General features: G+C 43.0%; 1 protein-coding gene across 2 annotated transcripts in view; it reads right to left on the reverse strand.

Annotated features, from left to right (window-relative positions):
• Window positions 1–9,033: 9,033 nt before the first annotated feature.
• The window catches only part of CD3G (CD3g molecule), a 47,952-nt gene continuing 37,506 nt past the window's right edge, over window positions 9,034–19,479 (reverse strand). For both annotated transcript variants that reach the window (XM_040325440.1, XM_040325439.1), the window contains exons 5-6: window positions 16,118–16,161; window positions 9,034–9,243 (exon numbers count right to left, since the gene is read on the reverse strand). In XM_040325440.1, coding sequence (XP_040181374.1) covers window positions 9,178–9,243; window positions 16,118–16,161 — 110 coding nt within the window. In that variant the 3' untranslated portion in view covers window positions 9,034–9,177. The remainder of the gene's footprint in view (window positions 9,244–16,117; window positions 16,162–19,479) is intronic.

A 19,479-nucleotide genomic window follows, 5' to 3' on the forward strand; every position in this document is an offset into this window, starting at 1 on the left:
ACCGTTTTAGAGAGCGATCTTCTCCGCCGCTTCCGGGTATGGTCTTCGGGACTGGACGTTCCTATTTTTTTTTTTCACAAGAAACTGGACGTTCCTATTTGATTGACAGGCTTCCGTCAGGCTTCCGACGGTCGCATACATCGCGTCACGAGTAGCCGAAAGAAGCCGAACGTCGGTGCGGCTCTATACGGCGCCTGCGCACCGACGTTCGGCTACTTTCGGAAAATCGTGACGCGTTAGATGCAACCGTCGGAAGCCTGTCGGAAGCCTCTCAATCAAATAGGAACGCCCAGTCCCGCAGCCCATACCCGGAAGCGGCGGAGAAGATCGTATGGTATGGATAGTATGGTATTAATGCTAAATGAAAAAAAAAATGATTTTTATATTTATTATATAATCCGTTTACAGATTTGCTTTGAAACAAGTATATGTATCCATAAAAAGTGAGAAAGGAAACAAAAATATGCTAGTGTGTAAAAGAAATCAATATATTTTCTACATATGTGTTTTTTGCTGTACATCTTTTCTTTGTGCACCCATACCTAGATCACTCATACACCGTACCTAAAATCCCCCTCCCTTATCCCATTCTGGCTCAGTAATGTAGTACCCCTGCAAACAGTATTCCTTCCTATCCCCAGGCAATGGATTGCCACCATTTGAAATCTTTGTTGTTCTTGACACTGTTTCTTGAATTGGCCTGGAAGTATTTCTAATTCGTTCACGCTACATCATATCGCAGGCCATCTGTTTTCCATGGCAGTTTTGTTGCCAATTACTTTAATCTAAGGGCAGAGTGCAGGGACACTACCAAATGACCACCATATTTATTAAGGGCATGCGTCAGCCACCTGGGGGAATCAATCGCATTGCCAAATTGCATGCTTCCATATTATTTAAGGGTAATGATAAAGACTTGCTACTTTATTTTCTCAAAAGTCAAAACTAACCATGGCCAGCTTTGGGAATTATCTGTTCAGTGCAAATTTAAAAGGTGGAATGCAACGGAAGAAATCAAAATACATCCTCTTAAAATCCCACCACCTATCTTCCATGCATAGGTAGAGAACAATCAGTCTTAACCACTTGCTTACTGGGCACATAAACCCCCTTCTTGCTCAGGCGAAATTTCAGTTTCCGGCACTGCGTCGCTTTAACTGACATTTGCGCGGTCGTGCGACGTGGCTCCCAAACAAAATTGACGTCCTATTTTCCCCACAAATAGAGCTTTATTTTGGTGGTATTTGATCACCTCTGCGGTTTTTATTTTTTGCGCTATAAACAAAAAAAAAGCGACAATTTAAAAAATATATATATATTTTTTACTTGTTGCTATAATAAATATCCCAATTTAAAAAAAAAAAAAAAAAAAAAATTCTCAGTTAAGGCCGATACGTATTTTTCTACGTATTTTTGTAAAAAAAAAATAAGCGACTGGTTTGCGCAAAAGTTATAGCGCCTACAAAATGGGGAACAGAATTATGATTTTGTTTGTTTTATTTTTATTTTTTTTACTAGTAATGGCGGCGATCTGCGATTTTTATTGAGACTGCGATATTGCGGCGGACGTATCGGACACTTTCGACACAAATTTGGGACCATTCACATTTATACAGCGATCAGTGCTATAAAAATGCACTAATTACTGTATAAATGTGACTGGCAGGGAAGGGGTTAACACTAGGGGGTGAGGAAGGGGTTAAATGTGTATCCTGGGTGTGTTCTAACTGTGTGGGGGGAGGGGGGTGACTGGGGGAGGTGACCGATGCTGTGTCTCTATGTACAAGGGACACAGATCGGTCTCCTCTCCTCTGACAGCACGTGGAGCTCTGTGTTTACACACAGAGCTCCACGTACCTGCTGTGTTACCGACGATCGCGTGTACCCGGCGGACATCGCAGCCGCCAGGTACACGCATCGGCTCTTCGGCGATGCGCCGGGACGGTGTTTACCCGCCGCGCGCCCCCCAGAGGCGCACGCGGGTAATGCACATAAAAGGACGTCTAAAGACGTCCACTTGGCACTTGAGAGCCGCGCTGTGGACGTCTTTTGTCTATAGCGCAGGTCTCAAGTGGTTAAAGGGGGACTCTGGGCTAGTATAAAATGTACCTGTGTAGGGCCCCACTCTTCCATTCATGCATATATTATATAATACAGTATGTATCATAAATAAAGTTTTTTTCCAATTCTACATGAGACTGAGATGTTCTATAATAAGATATATATATATATATAGTATATATGACTTTCTTTTAAATATGTGTCTCTTTTCTTTGTCTATAGATATCTTGTATTTGTAATATGCTTTTGAAAATATAAAATAAAGATTTCTAAAAAAAATAAATTGACTTCCTAATACTTGCTTGTAAAGCATATAACATGTCTTCTTTATTTCTAATTTTTGTCTTCTTTGACTGTTTGCTGATCTGCTTACAGCGGAGTTCCACCCACGTTTTAGTTTATTAAAAGTCAGCAGCTACAAAAAGCATAGCTGCTGACTTTTAATAAACCGACACTTATGCCTAGTACACACGTGCGTTTTTTCCGTCGGATTAAAAAAACGCTGGTTTTCCCGACAGAATTCCTCTCAGGCTGCCTACACACGCTCAGACAAAATCATACAACACGTACAACGGCACTATAAAGGGGAAGTTCCATTCCAACGGCGCCACCCTTTGGGCTGCTTTTGCTGATCCTCTTGTTTGGTGAGAGACGATTCGCGCTTTTCAGCCTCGTGCTTCTTAGTCCGTTCCAGGCAAAGCACCATGGGCCAAATCCTCAAAAGGGATACGCAGGCGGATCTGCTGTTCCGCCTGCGTATCCCTGTGCCTATCTTTGGAACTGATCCTCAGAAGCAGTTTTCCAAAGATAGGCAGAAGATCCGACATCTGTAAGAGACTTACACTGTCGGATCTTAGGATGCAGTACCGCATCCGCCGCTGGGGGCATTTTGCGTCGAAATGCCGCTTCGCGTATGCAAATGAGGACTTACGGAGATCCACAAAGCTTTTCAGCTTTGTTTTTTCTCCGTAAGTTTACGTTTGCATACGTAAAAATAGGGCTGCTTTTACAAGGTGTAAACTGTTTACACCTTGTAAAAACAGACCTTTTTTTCGATCGCCGCTATTTTTTTTTAATTAGATTTTTTTTTTTTTTTTCGCCGGATCTTTTTTTTAACCCGTCGCAACTTTTTAACCCGGCGCGATCCTCAAAACTCGGCGTATCGTAAAAACACGTGACGCACGTCGGGAAAAATGACGTCACGGGCATGCGCAGTACGTCCGGCTCGGGAGCGCGCCTAATTTAAATGGGAATCGCCCATTTGTATTAGGAACGCCTTGCGCCGGACGGAGTTAAGTTGCACTGCCGAAAATTTCCAGGTAAGTGCTTTGAGGATCGGCACCTAACTTGGGAGATTTGCGGCAGTGTAACTTAACTCGGAAAAGTTAAGTTAGGCCCGTTTTTTGAGGATTTGGCCCCATGAGTCTAGGTCTGCGGTGAATGAGCTGGTGATTTGATACATGCTGTTTTTATTGTTATTTCTTGTAAATGTAACTTTTTAGGGGGGCTTTTTTAATAAATTCAAAAGTAGAGAACACTATGGTACTTGTGTTTTTTGTTTCATGTCCTTAACCCCTGGAAATATAAGTGGAATTGATTATTAAAAAGCGAATGGAGGAAGGTGTTGTTTGGAGACAATTCAAACGTTGATTACCCACACAGAGGTGCAGTCTGGAGACTGTAGGAATTACTACCATTGGTAAAGTGGATATATTGTGGTGGACACAAGGAGTGATATGTCCATGAGTTTTATACTCATCCTTGAGGTGAGCAGGCATTTTAGCAGGTGGTGGTGTACACTGAATATTGGATCCATTTAAATAGGATTTTTCACAGCAGTGACAGCTTTGGAAACCTACATATGAACTGTTTTTATCTTTAATAATTTTTATTAGGAAATTTTCGGACAATCCAAAAGTAATCAAAACAATAGTATAAAAAAACAGTATAACAATCAAAGGTATAACAATACAAATTAAGCAGTCCAAAAAGGAAATTACAAACCCACACCATGTAAAATAACTTCGCTGTTACACCAATTAAAACATCTCTTCTCTCTCCATCTGAAATTTGGAGAGAGTAAAGGAAAATATAGTCCGGAAATATAAAGTAAGAAAAGAAAAGAAAAGTAAACAGAGAATAGGAGAAGACGGCAGAATGCCGGAGAAATAGTGCACTCCAAACCCAGGACCCCTATTGTTCACAGGGGGTCAGACAAATAGTTGATCCAGGGTTCCCATACCTTGTCAAATTTAGTTTGCTTATCTAGGAGGATCGCCGCAAGGCGCTCATTCACCATAATCCAGGAGAGCTTGGATTTCACTAAAGTAAGGCCTCGTACACACGATAGGTTAACCAAAGTACAACGGTCTGATGGACCGTTTTCATCAGTCAAAACCGATCGTGTGTGGGCCCCATAGGTTATTTAACCATCGGTTAAAAAAAAGCCAACCTGCTTTAAATTTAACCGATGGATTCCTAACCGATGGGAAAAAAACGATCGTTAGTAGGCACAACCATCGGTTAAAAATCCACGCATGCTCAGAATCAAGTCGACGCATGCTTGGAAGCATTGAACTTTGTTTTTTTCAGCACGTCGTGTTTTATGTCACCGCGTTCTGACACGATCGGTTATTTAACCGATGGTGTGTGGGCGCGACGGACCATCAGTCGGCTTCATCGGTTAACCGATGACAACGGTCCATCAGACCGTTCTCATCGGATGGACTGATCGTGTGTACGAGGCTTAAAGGGAATCACCGGGGACTTGCATGACCTAGCGATCGCTATTCTAGCTGCTGTAAAAATAAAAGTTATGAGTTTCCCTGCCCATCTGGGGGTTCCATCTATTGGGCATCCCAAGAGAGCCTGCTGTGGGGACTTATGCAAATTCACTTGAGTAAGTGAATATATAAAATTATAAATGCGAATCCAGAAGCGTTTCACCTTGGGACAAGCCCACCACACATGTAACACCGTACCTTCCATCCCGCATCCACGGAAGCAGGAGGAAGAGGCTCCCGGGACAAATGCTGAAATTCTCGTCTGGACCATATACCACCTCATCAACACCTTGTAATTCGCTTCAATCAAGGAAGTGTTTATGTATGACACATACGTACATGTGGACATTTTGATCCATTCATCCATGTCATAAGTTTCACCTAAATCCTGTTCCCATTTTGACATGTAGAACAGTTTTTCTGTCTTGGAAACCAGGATTGCGTATATTTTAGAGATATGTCCAGTGTGCTTATCATAAGTCCGACACAAACACTCCATCGATGTGGAAGAGGTAAGATCAGATATTTGCTGCAAATGATTTAAAAATGAACAATTTAAACATATCGAAAAAATTCAGATTTGGGAAGCTGATACTTATCTCTTAGGACACTTTTAGATAAAATTCCTCTATGGTCACAAAGATCAGCTATGCGTAGTAGGCCTTTATTGGTCCACCAAGCGAAGGCCTGAGAATTTAGACCGGAGTGAATGCCGGATTGTGAACCAATGGGGCCAAGGGGACATGTGGTGACTTAAAGCCCATATGAACTGTTTTTTTATAATTTATTTATTTTCTTTTTTCATAAATTGTTTTATGGAATGTACAATTATTTGTTTATATAAGATTTATAGATACGCATCGCTGCACTACTTTCACAAAATTAAAGTGTACAGAGATCAGTAGTATGTAGAGCAGTTTACAGAGATCAGTAGGGCACATGATAGGAGTAAGCAGGACAGGGGTTAGCAGAGCAGAGGAGAAGGGGTCAACAAGGCAATGTTAAGGGATGGGAACAGAGAGGAGTCAGAAGAGCCTGCTTCTTGTAGGTCTTAAAGGGCACAGCGTAAGGGGGGCTGTAGGGTATGGAACTAGGGAGTCAGGAGGGCTAGGGGGTCAGGAGGGCACAGTACTGGAGGGTCAGGAAGGCACAGTACTGGGGGGTCAGTAGAGCATGGTACTGGAGGGTCAGGGCTCAGGAGGGCACTGAACTTTGAGTTAAGAAGGTACAGTCCTGGGGAGTCAGGAGGTCACACTACAGTGGTGGCCTGGAGTGCAAGGTTCACAGGGGTCAGGGGGACACAGTACTGGGGGGTCAGGAGGGCTGAAGTGTCTGGAGGGCACAGTACTGGATGGTCAGGAGGGCACACTACAGAGGTGTCAGAAGAACATGGTACTAGGGACCAGGAGGGCACACAGAGTTTTCAATAGCACATGGTACTGGGGAGTCAGGAAGGCACACAGAGGGGTCAGGAGGGCATGGTACTGGGGGCCAGGAGGGTCAAACATATTTTTTTTTAAGGCAGAGCAGTGCAGAAAAGCTGCTGTGACAGAGCTACCTGTTTTGGTGTGCTCATGCCCGCCGGTCCTCCTCTCTCAGGTCACACCATATGGCCATACAGTGCTAAAGCCCACTATTGCATCAAAGTACCCCATTTACCCCTGGTATATGGGTCCAGAGACCAGACCCCGTGGGATGGAGCACCCCCTCATCCCCCACCAGTACTTCTAATCAGTGTGCACCTGAGTTATAGGAGGAGTCCTTTTAGTTTCCCATAAATAGGAGTGTATTTCTCCCATGGAGTGGGATCTTTCATTCTATGGTTAGTGTAGGACCCACTGAAAATGGGTTACTTTGACACAGTAGTGGGCTTAAGCACTGTATGGCCATATGGTGTGACCAAATCCCCATATTTGCTTATTATGTTCAGATGCTTTAAATAGCATTGTAGGATTTTAAAATGACATTTTTGTGTGTGTGTGCACTGTAATCTTTTGTTCTGCATGCTGTGAACATGGCACATAGAAAACCATTGTTTTTATTTATTTTCCCAATATAATATTGCAAGGTTGCTCCGGCTGTGGCTGTGTCCTAGGTGGCTGCCTAGTTTGGCTAGTGGTAGCCCCAGCCCTGATAGAGGGATTAATCTCCTCAATGGGAACATGGACATGATACAAAATGACAGGCTTTTAATTTTTGTCTAATCTATCCAAACCAGAAAAAATTATAATGTTATAAAATCTTTAGTACTGAAGAATGACCAGCGCATTGAGCAGAATTTTTATTGGCTGCTTGGTGTTGTTACACACAGGTTTGAACATGCCTAGTTGCACTTCTACAAAATTACAGCAAATGGCAAGGACCAAACAGTACACCAATCTATGGGAGCATATTACAGATAGCAGGCCCGGACTGGCCATAGGGCACACCGGGTCACATCTCCTGACTCTCAGCTGCTTGTGCCGGCCCTGCACACCCACCGCCGGCCTCTCTGCAGCAAGCTCCGCAATCAGCTCCGTGGCCGTCCCCGCGGAGAGGGCCACATGTCTCTCTGGCAGGGTCCCGGTTCCCCACTATTCATGATGAAAGCATGCTTTGGTCAGTCTCTCCTTGAGACCCCTTTCACACTGAGGCGGGGGGGGGGGGGGGGGCATTAGCGGTAAAGCCCCGCTAGTTTTAGTGTCGCTTTGGCACCGCTAGCGGGGCACTTTTAAACCCCCAGAAGGTGTTAAACGCGCCCCCGCTTAGCACTGCTTTCAAAGCGATTTGAAAGCGGTGCCCATTCATTACAATGGGCAGGAGCGGTGGGGGAGCAGTGTATACACTGCTCCCCCACTGTCCCAAAGATACTGCTTGTAGGACTTTTTTTTCCTGTCCTGCAAGTGCACTGCCCCAGTGTGAAAGCACTCTGACTTGCACAGTGCGTGCCCGGCTGTGAAGACGCAGTGCGTGCCTGGCTATGAAGCCACAGCCGGGCGCTCACAGTAGTGATTCCGGCACCGTGGAGAGGAGGGGGAGAGGAGCGGGGTTTGATACACCCACATCGCTGGACCGTAGGGCACACTTTTTGTAGCTGCTGACTTTTAATTTTTTTTTTTTCGGTGGAACTCCGCTTTAATGGGCTATAACTTTATATTTAAACGTTTTCTATTTACATTCATGGTCATTGTGGGGGTTATTTACTAGAACTAGAGAGTGCAAAATCTGGTGTAGCTCTGCACTTGTTTTGGGAATTCACCCAAGCTTAAACTTCCCCCATCGCGATATGCCAGCTATGGACTTCACCCACAAAGACTTTACCTGCACAGGTACTCTGGGGCAGCCACTATTAGTGTTAGATTGGAAAAGGATGTTCTGCCATGTTATGTTTATCCTGCCATACTTTTAGTAAAAATTATTAACTGCAACAAGCCTGGTCTGAAGTTATTCAAGGAGTGCATAGGGGTTCCTGGCACACACACACACACAAGAGTCTGAGACTGCAACAGCCTGTGACATCACACAGAAGGTTTTGGTCACATTTAGTTGGCATGGTACCTGGTAGGGTGAAAGGTTCTCCGGTAGCGAGCTGAAGTTACACTCTGTAGAACTCAGTGATTTCTGATTGGAGGAAAGGGACAACCCCCCCCCCCTCCTTCACACAGTAACAGAGCTGAGGCCTTCAATCAGCTGGAGGTCCCTCCCATGTCACCTTTTTCTCTTGGTGTCAGAAAAACTTGCCAGAAGTGACTCATGCTGATCGCAGAGGAACAAAGACACTCTATAGGAGGATATGCTTTGTTCATATTTTATGTCTGAGGTTTACAACCACTTTAATAAAGGTGTATGACTTTATTTCCAGATGATTTGCTTTGTGTTAATGTGTTTTAAGCAGGGTTATTTTTTCCAATTTATTACTTCCCATGCATGCCTAACACAGACATGAGATGTATCTGTCAACTAGCGAATTTTGGAGAAATGAGAGTGCCACTGTGTTGACTACAACTCTTCCATTTCCTCCACTAATTTTGGACTCTTCAGACCTTTTTTATCCTCACAGTAACTTCTACCTTCCATTCTGCTATTATGCCTGACTCTTCAACTTTTGTACCATAAATAGTTTTTTTATTCCCATGCTAATTCGTCCTGCGACATTTATTAGTAGTAAACCCTATCACTCTCTTCTTAAGAAATTGCATTACTGGAAAACTGCTTTTTCAACTATTTTATTAGCTCATAACAAATACATAACATGTTCCATAAGTATACAAAGCTTAACATTTCCCCTGGTGACATTACAGATTTTCCAGCTCAAGTGCTAAACAGAATATTTACTTTTTCCATTGTTATTTGATCAAATAGCATTTCTTGTACGCATGACTGGCATACTGTATTCGTCATTCCGACGTGGCCCTAGTTCCTGAGAAGAGAAAAAAGCTTTCAAATAAGGCAATAAACTTTCATCAAAAATTAAATAAATGTTAATTTCAAGATACTGTATACATTATGGGGAGACTTTCCTTCACTTCTTATGCACATTTCAAACCCACCAAAGTGAAATAACCACTTGCCAACCAGGCCAATTCTAACATTTCTCTCCTACATGTAAAAATCATCATTTTGTGTTAGAAAATTACATAGAACCCCAAACATTATGGGCCAGATCCACAAAAGGGATACGCAGGCGTATCTGCTGATACGCCGTCGTATCCCTGTTTCTATCTATGCGGCTGATTCATAGAATCAGTTACGCATAGATATCCCTAAGATCCGACATGTGTAATGGACTTACACTGTCGGATCTCAGGATGCAGTACCGCGGCCGCCGCTGGGGGCATTTCTCGTCGAAATCCAGCGTCGGGTATGCAAATTAGCACTTACGGAGATCCACAAAGCTTTTTCCCTTCGTTAAGTCTCCGTAAATGTTAGTTTGCCGTCGCAAAGATAGGGCTGCTTTTACAAAGTGTAAAGTTAGTACACCATGTAAAAGTATACCTGTCTTTCCCGCATCGCTGTCAAATTTATTTTTACATTTTTTTTTTCCCGCCGCATCTCTTTTTTACCCGTCGCGATTCACAAAACTCGGCGCAACGTAACGTAACGCAAAGCACGTCGGGAAAATAGCGTCGGGAGCATGCGCAGTATGTCCGGCGCGGGAGCGCGCCTAATTTAAATGGGACTCGCCCCATTAGATTGGGCCCGCCTTGCACCGGACGGATTTAAGTTACACCGCTGCAAATTTCTAGGTAAGTGCTTTGTGGATCGGGCACTTAGGTAGAAATTTTGCGGCGGTGTAACTTAAATCGGAACATTTAAGTTGCGCCCGCTGGTTGTGGATCTGGCCCATTATATTTTGGTTTAGTTTGACACTTTAAAAAATAAATACATTTTGATCACTTTTATTCCTATTACAAGGAATGTAAATATCCCTTGTAATAGGAATATGGCATGATCAGGCCTCTTTACAATAAGATATGGGGTCAATAAGAACCCACATCTCACCTCTAGGCTGGGAAGCCTAAAAAAAAAAAGCGATCTCGGCTTTCCAGCCGAGACAGCGCAATTTGTCTGAATGCAGAGGCTGGGCGTGATGTCATAACATCGCACCCAGCCTCCAACGATCATAGAGACTCCAGTGACCATGTGGTGCACCGGAAATCTCTATCACCAGACGCAGCGGTGAGTCGGTAGAAGCACCAGAAAGCGGCTGGAGGGGGGGGCGTCCCCTCTCGCCTCCCTTCAGCCGCTATGATCTTCCTTATGGTGTATAGGGAATCGCCAGCTGAAAAAGACGATATGTATATCTGAATGATATGGACTTTATTATATAATTTTTAATTATATATCATATATCATATGTTTTAACTTTCTGTATGTATAGTTTAAAATTGTTTGTTTTGCGCTGCACTATTATTATTTTATGTCAATGTGAGGTGTTTTATTTGAATTTACCTTAGTGCTGGCTTGCATTTTTTAGTTTATATTTACATTCCAGCACTGAATAATTTTTCTTTATTAGTATATTTCTCAATTCATTTATATTTGGCCGCAGGAAATGGATGTCTTTTCTTACTTAGAGAACCGTGAGGTTACCCTTACTGACGTTTTCTCAGAGGCTGCAGTTGCCTCTGACTCTGGAGATCTCAATATCTCTTTTAAAAAATTGGGACATTTATTCGATAAAAAAATAAGGACCTGGTGGGATATTGTCACCTTTGAACAATATCTTGTGACTAAAATCATACCCAGACGTCTAAGGTGGGATTTGCCACCTAATGACGGGCTTACTGATGAGGAGTCAATCAAAGAATGGTTCAATTTTTTTACTGAAAAAGGCTTTGAGCTTATCAGGTTTTTACTATCCCGCAAACAGCGGAAGAAGTTATGGTTGGAGAGTCAAATTAAAGAGATAACTGACCGTATTGAGCGACATAAGGACACCTCTGAGTTCATTCGCCTCTCTGGGGAGCTTAAAAATAAGCTTGAAAAATGGGATAAAGAGACCCAAGAAAAAAAGCGCAAGAAGTTCTTGCGTGATGTGAATGATTTTGGGGTGCCTAACGTTTACAAGTGGCAATCTCTTAGCTCTCTGTCTTTAGCCCCTACTTTATCTGCATCAATGGATACCTCTAAACCACCCCCTCCCATGTTATCCCAGGGATCTGGGATTAACCATGGTGATGGGGTGTCAACTAGGACACCTTTGAGACCATTCAGTCCTCTAAACCGAGGAGGGGGTCCTACAAGGGGAAGGGGTAAAAATAACAAAAATAAAAATACGAGAGGAAAAGCGGGTCACCAAGTCGGTAGACTACCTCAATCACCTGGACCTGATTCTCAGGCCATTCCTCCCTGGAGGACAGTCTCTAACAGGGGGAACGGACAGGGTGGTGGGAGGGGTGGCGTCCCAGGGGGGGCCCCACCTCTGCCCACCTATAATTACTATGCACCTTTGCAGAACTATTGGGAAGGACCTCCACCTACCAATCAGCATTTTTTAGGGCAGGGGAGGACCCCTTGGAGGGGACCTCCGCCTTACCCACCTCCTTGGATAGGGGATTGGGGGGAGAACGGTCCTCCTCCTCTAAGTCAGACCCCAAGGGGGAAATCCACCCTAAAGAGAAAAAATCTAGAGGGGTCAGAGGCGGTAGAAGAGCCCAAAAGGCCAAGGTCCTGATAGGTACTGGAATTTTTAACCTTAGCGGAGTTCCTTTGACCGATGATGAAACTAGAGTTTTAGATAGAGGCTTAAAATTTGCCCCGATCCGGAATATGAACAAATTTCAGACTTATGTCAATGTACAAAAGTACACCAGAAGTCTGAATATGAAAAAGTATTTCTTGTCTAATCCAATAGAGAGGAATTCCTCTGGGATTACTCCGGGTCATTAGAATCTTAGGAACCGCTCTACTTTTAACCCACAATATACAGATACTAGGCATCTTGATGTCTTTCGCAATATGGTGTGTAAAGATTTGGAAAGTCTCAACATCAAGAGAGTGAAAGATTCTCAATGTATTAAGCGTGGAATTTTATCACTAGAAAAACGGAATGATATAGTGATTCGTCCCGCTGATAAGGGGGGGGGGCTTGTTGTGCTCAGTAAGGCTTATTATTTCGAGGAGATGAGCAGACTTTTGAGCGACCGTAGTACTTATTCTGTATTGCGGGGTGATCCTATGGTGATGTATAAAAATGAGCTGCATTCTTTGGTGGAAGTGGGTAAGGGTAAGGGTGTTCTGACCAGTAAGGAGGCCTCTTATTTAGATCCTTTTTACTGCCGGACTCCCATTATCTACTTTCTACCGAAATTACATAAGGATGCTGAAAGGCCTCCTGGCCGCCCTATTGTAAACGGCATAGATTCCGTCAGTTCCCGATTGGGACAATATCTTGATGTTTTTCTACAACCCCTTGTATGTAGGTTGCCTGCTTACCTCAGGGATACTAAACAGATCATTCAGATTTTGGATACTATCCCCTGCACTCCCAATACCATTCTTGTGACTGCAGATGTAGGGTCGCTCTATACCATCATCGATCACGAAGCAGCCTTGACTTCGGTTTGTTGGGCGTTAGAGTCCTCCGACCTTAGCTACGATCATGTGCAGTTCTTGCTGGATTGCCTTAAATTTTGTTTGTTAAGAAATTATTTTTGGTTTAATAAAGAATTCTTTCTTCAGCAATGTGGAGTTGCTATGGGAGCCCGTTTCGCTCCCAGTGTGGCCAATCTCTTTATGGCACACTGGGAGCGTGACGTTGTTTTCCAAGATAGACTGCACCAGTTGCGGTGTTACCGTAGGTACATTGATGACCTTATCATGGTCTGGGAGGGTGACCTGCCCTCATTACAATTATTTATGGATAAACTGAGTTCTAATACCAAGAATATAGTTTTAACTTGGACAGTCTCCCATGATAAGATAAACTTCCTTGACCTTGAGATATTCAAGTCAGATAATGTGCTTTTAACCAAAAATTATTTTAAAACAGTTGATCGTAATGGATATATTCCTTTGTCAAGTTGTCACCATCGTCTGTGGCTATGCAATATCCCGCGAGGCCAGTTTGTGAGGCTCCGCAGGAATTGCACCCTGGAGTCGGATTATCTGGCCCAGTCGCAGGAATTATCTAATCGATTTGTGTCTAAAGGTTACTCTCGCCCCTTGATTATGCAAGAAATGGAAAAAGTTAGGCTGTTAGAGAGGAGTGTTATTGTAGCTGACAAACCACCCATTACTGATAAGGAGCCATCTAACTTCAAAATGGTGCTTGACTATAACATTCAGTATAAGAAATTTGAAAAAATAGTGGCCAAACACTGGCCCATCTTGAAGGGCGATGTTGTTTTGGGTCCGGCCCTTCCGGATCGGCCACAATTCATCTATAGAAAAGCCCCCTCTCTGAGGGATAGTCTAGCCCCTGGTGTAATTGACCCGCCAGTTGTTGCACAGCCAAAACTTTTTGACTTCCTATCTGGATTTTATGCTTGCGGTCGCTGTGCGACCTGCAAGCATGTCAAACAGCATATTAAGAAACGGAAGTCTTTCTGTTCCAATGTGACCCAGTTAGAATATCCCATCAAGCAATTAATTACGTGCGATACTATCGGCGTAGTTTATATGCTTGAGTGTGAGTGCGGCTTGCAGTATGTGGGTCGCACGTCACGGGCATTGCATGTGAGAGTGGGGGAACATATCAGCAATATCAAAAGGGGTATTAGGAGTCACAGTGTATCTAAACACTTTAGGCAGTGTCACCAGAGGAATCCCAAAGGGTTAAAATTCTGGGGCATTGAAAAAGTTACAAAACATTGGCGAGGGGGACATACATCCGCCAATTGAGTCGGCGTGAGTCTTATTGGATATATGAGACTAAAGTATCCTCGCCAGCTGGTTTAAATGTAGAGTTTGACCTTAATTGTTTCATTTCCAATAGATAATCCCCCCTTTCTTATGTATCTGTATATTTTTAAATAATTTTTTAATATTTTTTAAATATTTTTAATTATATTTTGTATATATTATATTTTATATATATATATTTTAATATTAATATTTTTATTTTTAATATTCTTAACATTTATGTCCAGTATCTATCTGTTACACGTAGTGTTCCTTTTCGAGACCTTAATGGGTTAATATATAAGGATTTACATATGTGTTTTTAATGTATTTTATGTAATTTGGGTGTGCGATCGTGGCTGACGTCATTTATATTTTTTATGTAAGATTTCTTTTTAAAGGGGTCTTTTTTGCCTTTGAGGATTTCTATCCTTATTGCATATATATAACTTTTGGTATTTAGGAGTCTGCCCTTTGATAGTATTCCGATCGAATGTGTTTCCTTTTTCCCATTATGATCGAATCTGTCACTTTTTTCCATCATGGTGCAGTTTGTGCCTTCCTTTGCTGACAGTCTTTGTTGTCTAATTAGGATTGATGGGAGGGCTTGATTACTAGTGGGTGTGTCATGGCAGCCACAGGCTTCTTATACCTAGACAGCGGGACGTTTGCATGCTGCCTTTTTTCACCCCACGCTGATGAAGTCCCGCTCATAGGGACGTAACGTCATACGAGGGGAAGGGGCCACATGTGACGTCAACCGCGATCGCCGACCTAGACTGAAACCCATGCTCTTATGGATGTTTTATGCTGTTTCGCTGCACTCGTTTGAGAGTGCTTATACAGTGAGTGTATTCGTTTTTTATTCTTAAATACATGTATTTTGGCTTCAGAGAGCACTAGATTTCCTCTCCTTTGTTTTTTATGCCCTGATTGCCATGTCCTGATCCTGAGTCTGACTGATATCGTGGTTTTACTGCTGCATTGCTTGCTGTCCTCTGAGAACAGGTGGTTCTCTGATTATGCTTTGTGACCTATTGCAGGTCGAAGTTGTAAGGTGAGAGGCCATTCCTGCTATTTGGTGGAGGTTCCTTCTGGATATCACCCTTTGGATTTTTGCACTATTATATTCCGATTTGGATCATCTTTTTGCACTTGAGCACTTTATATGGACTTTATTATATAATTTTTAATTATATATCATATATCATATGTTTTAACTTTCTGTATGTATAGTTTAAAATTGTTTGTTTTGCGCTGCACTATTATTATTTTATATATCTGAATGATGCCTGTAGCTGCAGGCATCATTCAGATATACCCACACAAAGCCCAGGACATCATATGGCGGCCAGCCGTCGGCAAGTGGTTAAATCACCTATTAGACAATTGTCACCATAAAAGGTATGGAAAATTGGGGATTTTACACCACTTTCTCCCCTGGCGACAATGGGCTGAAAGGTCATAAAAAGCAACAAAAACTTTGAAGCAATTGTTACGGTATTATACACGTGAACCCACACAATCTTATTATTGATTTCCAGTAACATGATGCTTAATATAGATTGTCAATACTTATTGTGAATTTATTGTAAAGTGCATCACATCATCAAGAAAAATGTTATCACATAAAGGAAAAATGGATGTAACTGACTACAATAATGTAAATGTATGTGTGTAGTATTACATTAGAAAGTACTGTACATACTATCATCTTCTGATAACACTTTTTTTTCCTGAAGATACAGACTAGAGGAGACACCTGGTGACTGCAAAGACTGTTTCATTTCATTGTAAGAAGCTAAGTGCAGGAAGTGGCCAAACAGTAGAAAAGGCAGCTGCTATCAATGCTACATATACAGAATATGTCATGAAAAGCCATCTCTGCTAATATTATATTAATAGTAGTAATAATATTAATAATGTAGTATGCCACTAATCACACTCACCTGATATGCTTGTTCTCCTTCAATTAAATTCTGCTTGTCAGAAGCTGCATAAAAACACAGAAATAAATAAAAAGGGGATATAAAGAAGAATCCTGCAGAGATGCCACTATAAATGTTCCATAAATTACAGTGATTATTGATGTTCCTTTGTACATCTAACCCACTTTCTTTTACTCATGGCTCCATGTTAAGCCTCGTACACGCGCACGGTTCACTCTGCAAGAACCAGCAAGAAAACTGCTGGCGGAGCTTTCTTGCCGTGTAAACCGTGCGTTTGTACGAGGCTTTCAGGTTTCTCGTCAAGAAAACTGCCCAAAATCTCGACGAGAAAAATAGAGAACCTGAGTGTGTATACTTACCTGTCGCCGTGGAAACTCGCACATGCTCGAAATGACTTTGACGCATGCGTGGTAGCTTCCTAGGCATAGGTAGGGTGCAGCAAGATGGCGGCGACGGCATCGAATGTAACGAGCGCATGCTCGTCGTACGCGATGACGTCACCGTGTTCTTATCATTCAAAAGAACGGCGGTTCTTTTGAATTGAGTGTCTGTACACTCAGGTGGCAAGAGATTCTGGCCAACCCCTACCATATTTCTCAAAATATGGGTTCCAACAATATTTCTCTAAGTATGGGTTCCCTTAAAAGTTTCAATTTATAGGTATTTATTTTACACACACAACATCTGAATGAGGAAAACCAGCATTTACAGTGCAGAAAAGCCCGTAGCAAAAAGAAAAGAAGAAATTAGCCAGGGCTACATGAAATGGGACCCTGTAGGCTGGGCTAGTGAGGGTTAATTATTTCCTGAAGTTAACTTGAGCTCACAGGTTATTGGTCAGAGCGGTGGGAGGGGGAGGCAGTGCAGAGAGGAGGTCAGAGGTACAGACTTCCGGTCAGCACACAAGAATTGGAAAAGCTCCCGCCCTAATTAGTTGAGATTGGTTGCATGGAAAATTGATAATGTTGGTTTGTTTTTCTGTGTTTGTTGTTTTCTTTTTGTGTTTCATTTTCTTTTAGGAAGGCGGTTGGGTCTTTGGAGGCATTTGGAAGTAAAATGATGGAATTAAAGGTTTGGGACGCATCTGAGGTATGGGTCCCCGGTGAATGGCAGTTATGTGGTTAACTGGGAATTTATGGTTGGGCACATCTGAGGTATGGGTCCCCGATGAATGCCAGTTACGTGGTTAACTGGGAGTTTATGGTTATCTGCTGAAGGTGGTTTGTCCCCAAGTCGGATGCAAAGAGACAGGCACCAGAAAATGGTAAAGCAGATATAAAGTAAAGAGTTGGATATGTAGTGCCTCCAAGGATCGGCAACCAAAATGTTTATGCTTGTTTTGGTTTATACCGTTAATTATTTTATTTAATAAAGGGGTCGTAAATGGCTAGTTTTATCCCAACCTTTGGGGTCAGACTATTTTTAGCAGCAATAATAAGGGGCTACAATATGGGTAAAAAGTTATGGGTAGTAGTGGTAAAATATATGACAGTATACATAGGGGTTACCTTTTCATGCTTCTTTTGATACATCACATGTGTATTTACTTGTTAGGCCCCGTACACACGACCAAACATGTATGCTGAAACTGGTCCGCGGGCCAGTTTCAGCATACATGTTCGGTCGTGTGTAGGCGCGAGCGGGCCGAATTCCAGCAAACATTTGCCTGCCGGGCCTTTTCCCAGCAGGCAAATATTCCTGGACGTGTTTTAAAACCGTCCGCTGGAATCCTGCCCGCTCGGACATGTACGGTCGTCAGTACAGACCTACCGTACATGTCCGAGCGCCCGCCGTCCCTCGCATGCGTCGACTGACTTCGACGCATGCGTGGAAGCCTTTAAATGGCAGGCCCGCCCACGTCTCCGCGTCATCGCCGCGTCATTGTCGCGGCGACGACGCGGACACGCCCCGCGTATTGTTTACGCGCGGACTTCTGTACGATGGTTAGTACAACCATCGTACAGAAGCCCTCTGGCAGGCATGTACGGTGAAAACGGTCCGACGGACCGGTTTCATCGTACATGTTTGCTCGTGTGTACCGGGCCTAACTCTACCTATCTTCTAAGACACAGAGTAAAGGGTGTTTATTTTGGTCTTCACATTGTTCATTTTCTGACACCATACCTTTACAGCTGTCTAATGCCGCGTACACACAATCGGAAATTCCAACAAGAAAAGTCAGATGTGAGCTTTTGGTTGAAAATTCCGGCCGTGTGTAGGCTCCATTCTGACTTTTCCTATCGGAATTTCCGCCAGCAAAAATTTGAGAGCTGGTTTTCAAATTTTCTGATGGAAAAAATTCCATTCGGAAATTCCTCTCATCTGTAGCAATTCCGACAAGCAAAATTCGGACGCATGCTCGGAAATAATTTGACGCATGCTCGGAATTGAACTTAATTTTCTCGGCTCGTCGTAGTGTTGTACGTCACCGTGTTCTTGACGGTCGATAGTTCAGAGAACTTTTGTGTGACCATGTGTATGCAAGCCAGGCTTGAGCGGAATTCTGTCGGAAAAACCATCCAAGGTTTTTCCGACGGAAAATCCGATTGTGTGTACGCGGCATAAGGAAACCAAAGTCTCAAACTCGCCACAACACTACTGGAAAATTGTAGGCATGCTATGATGCAAGTTCTATAACGTAAAAAGACTGTAAATATCTGTTTTCTAAACTTTACCTGAAGAAAATGCAAAAAATTTAAATAAATTGCTTTTTCACTAAGGCCCCGTACACACGGTCGGTTTGGTCCGATGAGAATGAATTGAAGTTAATTTTCATCGGACCAAACCGACCTTGTGTATATGCTATCGGTCTGTTTTCCTTCGGTCCAAATTTTTAAAACATGATTCAAAACCGAACCGATGGACCGCTGCACCATCGGACCAAACCGATGGTTAGTACAGAAAAGCATCGGTTCAAAACCCGCGCATGCTCAGAATCAAGTCGACGCATGCTTGGAAGCATTGAACTTTGTTTTATTCAGCACGTCGTGTGTTTGACGTCACCGCGTTCTGACCCGATCGGATTTTGGACTGATGGTGTGTACACATATCAGGTCGTACGGCCACTTCAGAGGTGAACCGATGAAACCGGTCCGTCGGACCATTCTCATCGGTTTTGTCCGACCGTGTGTACGGGGCCTAAGGTGTCAGTTTCATAGTCACTCCCAACATGCAACCTGTGCCTGTGTGGGTTTTCCCTGGGTACTCCGGTTTCCTCCTACTCTTAAAAGACATGCTTGTAGGTTTATAGGCTTCTGTCTAAATTTGCCATAGTTTATATATTAATGTGAGTTAAGAACCTTAGATTGTAAGCTCCTTGAGGGCAGGGATCGATGTGAATGTACAATGTATGTGTAAAGCAC

The sequence above is a fragment of the Rana temporaria genome, chromosome 10 (genome assembly GCF_905171775.1).
Source record: "Rana temporaria chromosome 10, aRanTem1.1, whole genome shotgun sequence".
NCBI lineage: Eukaryota > Metazoa > Chordata > Amphibia > Anura > Ranidae > Rana > Rana temporaria.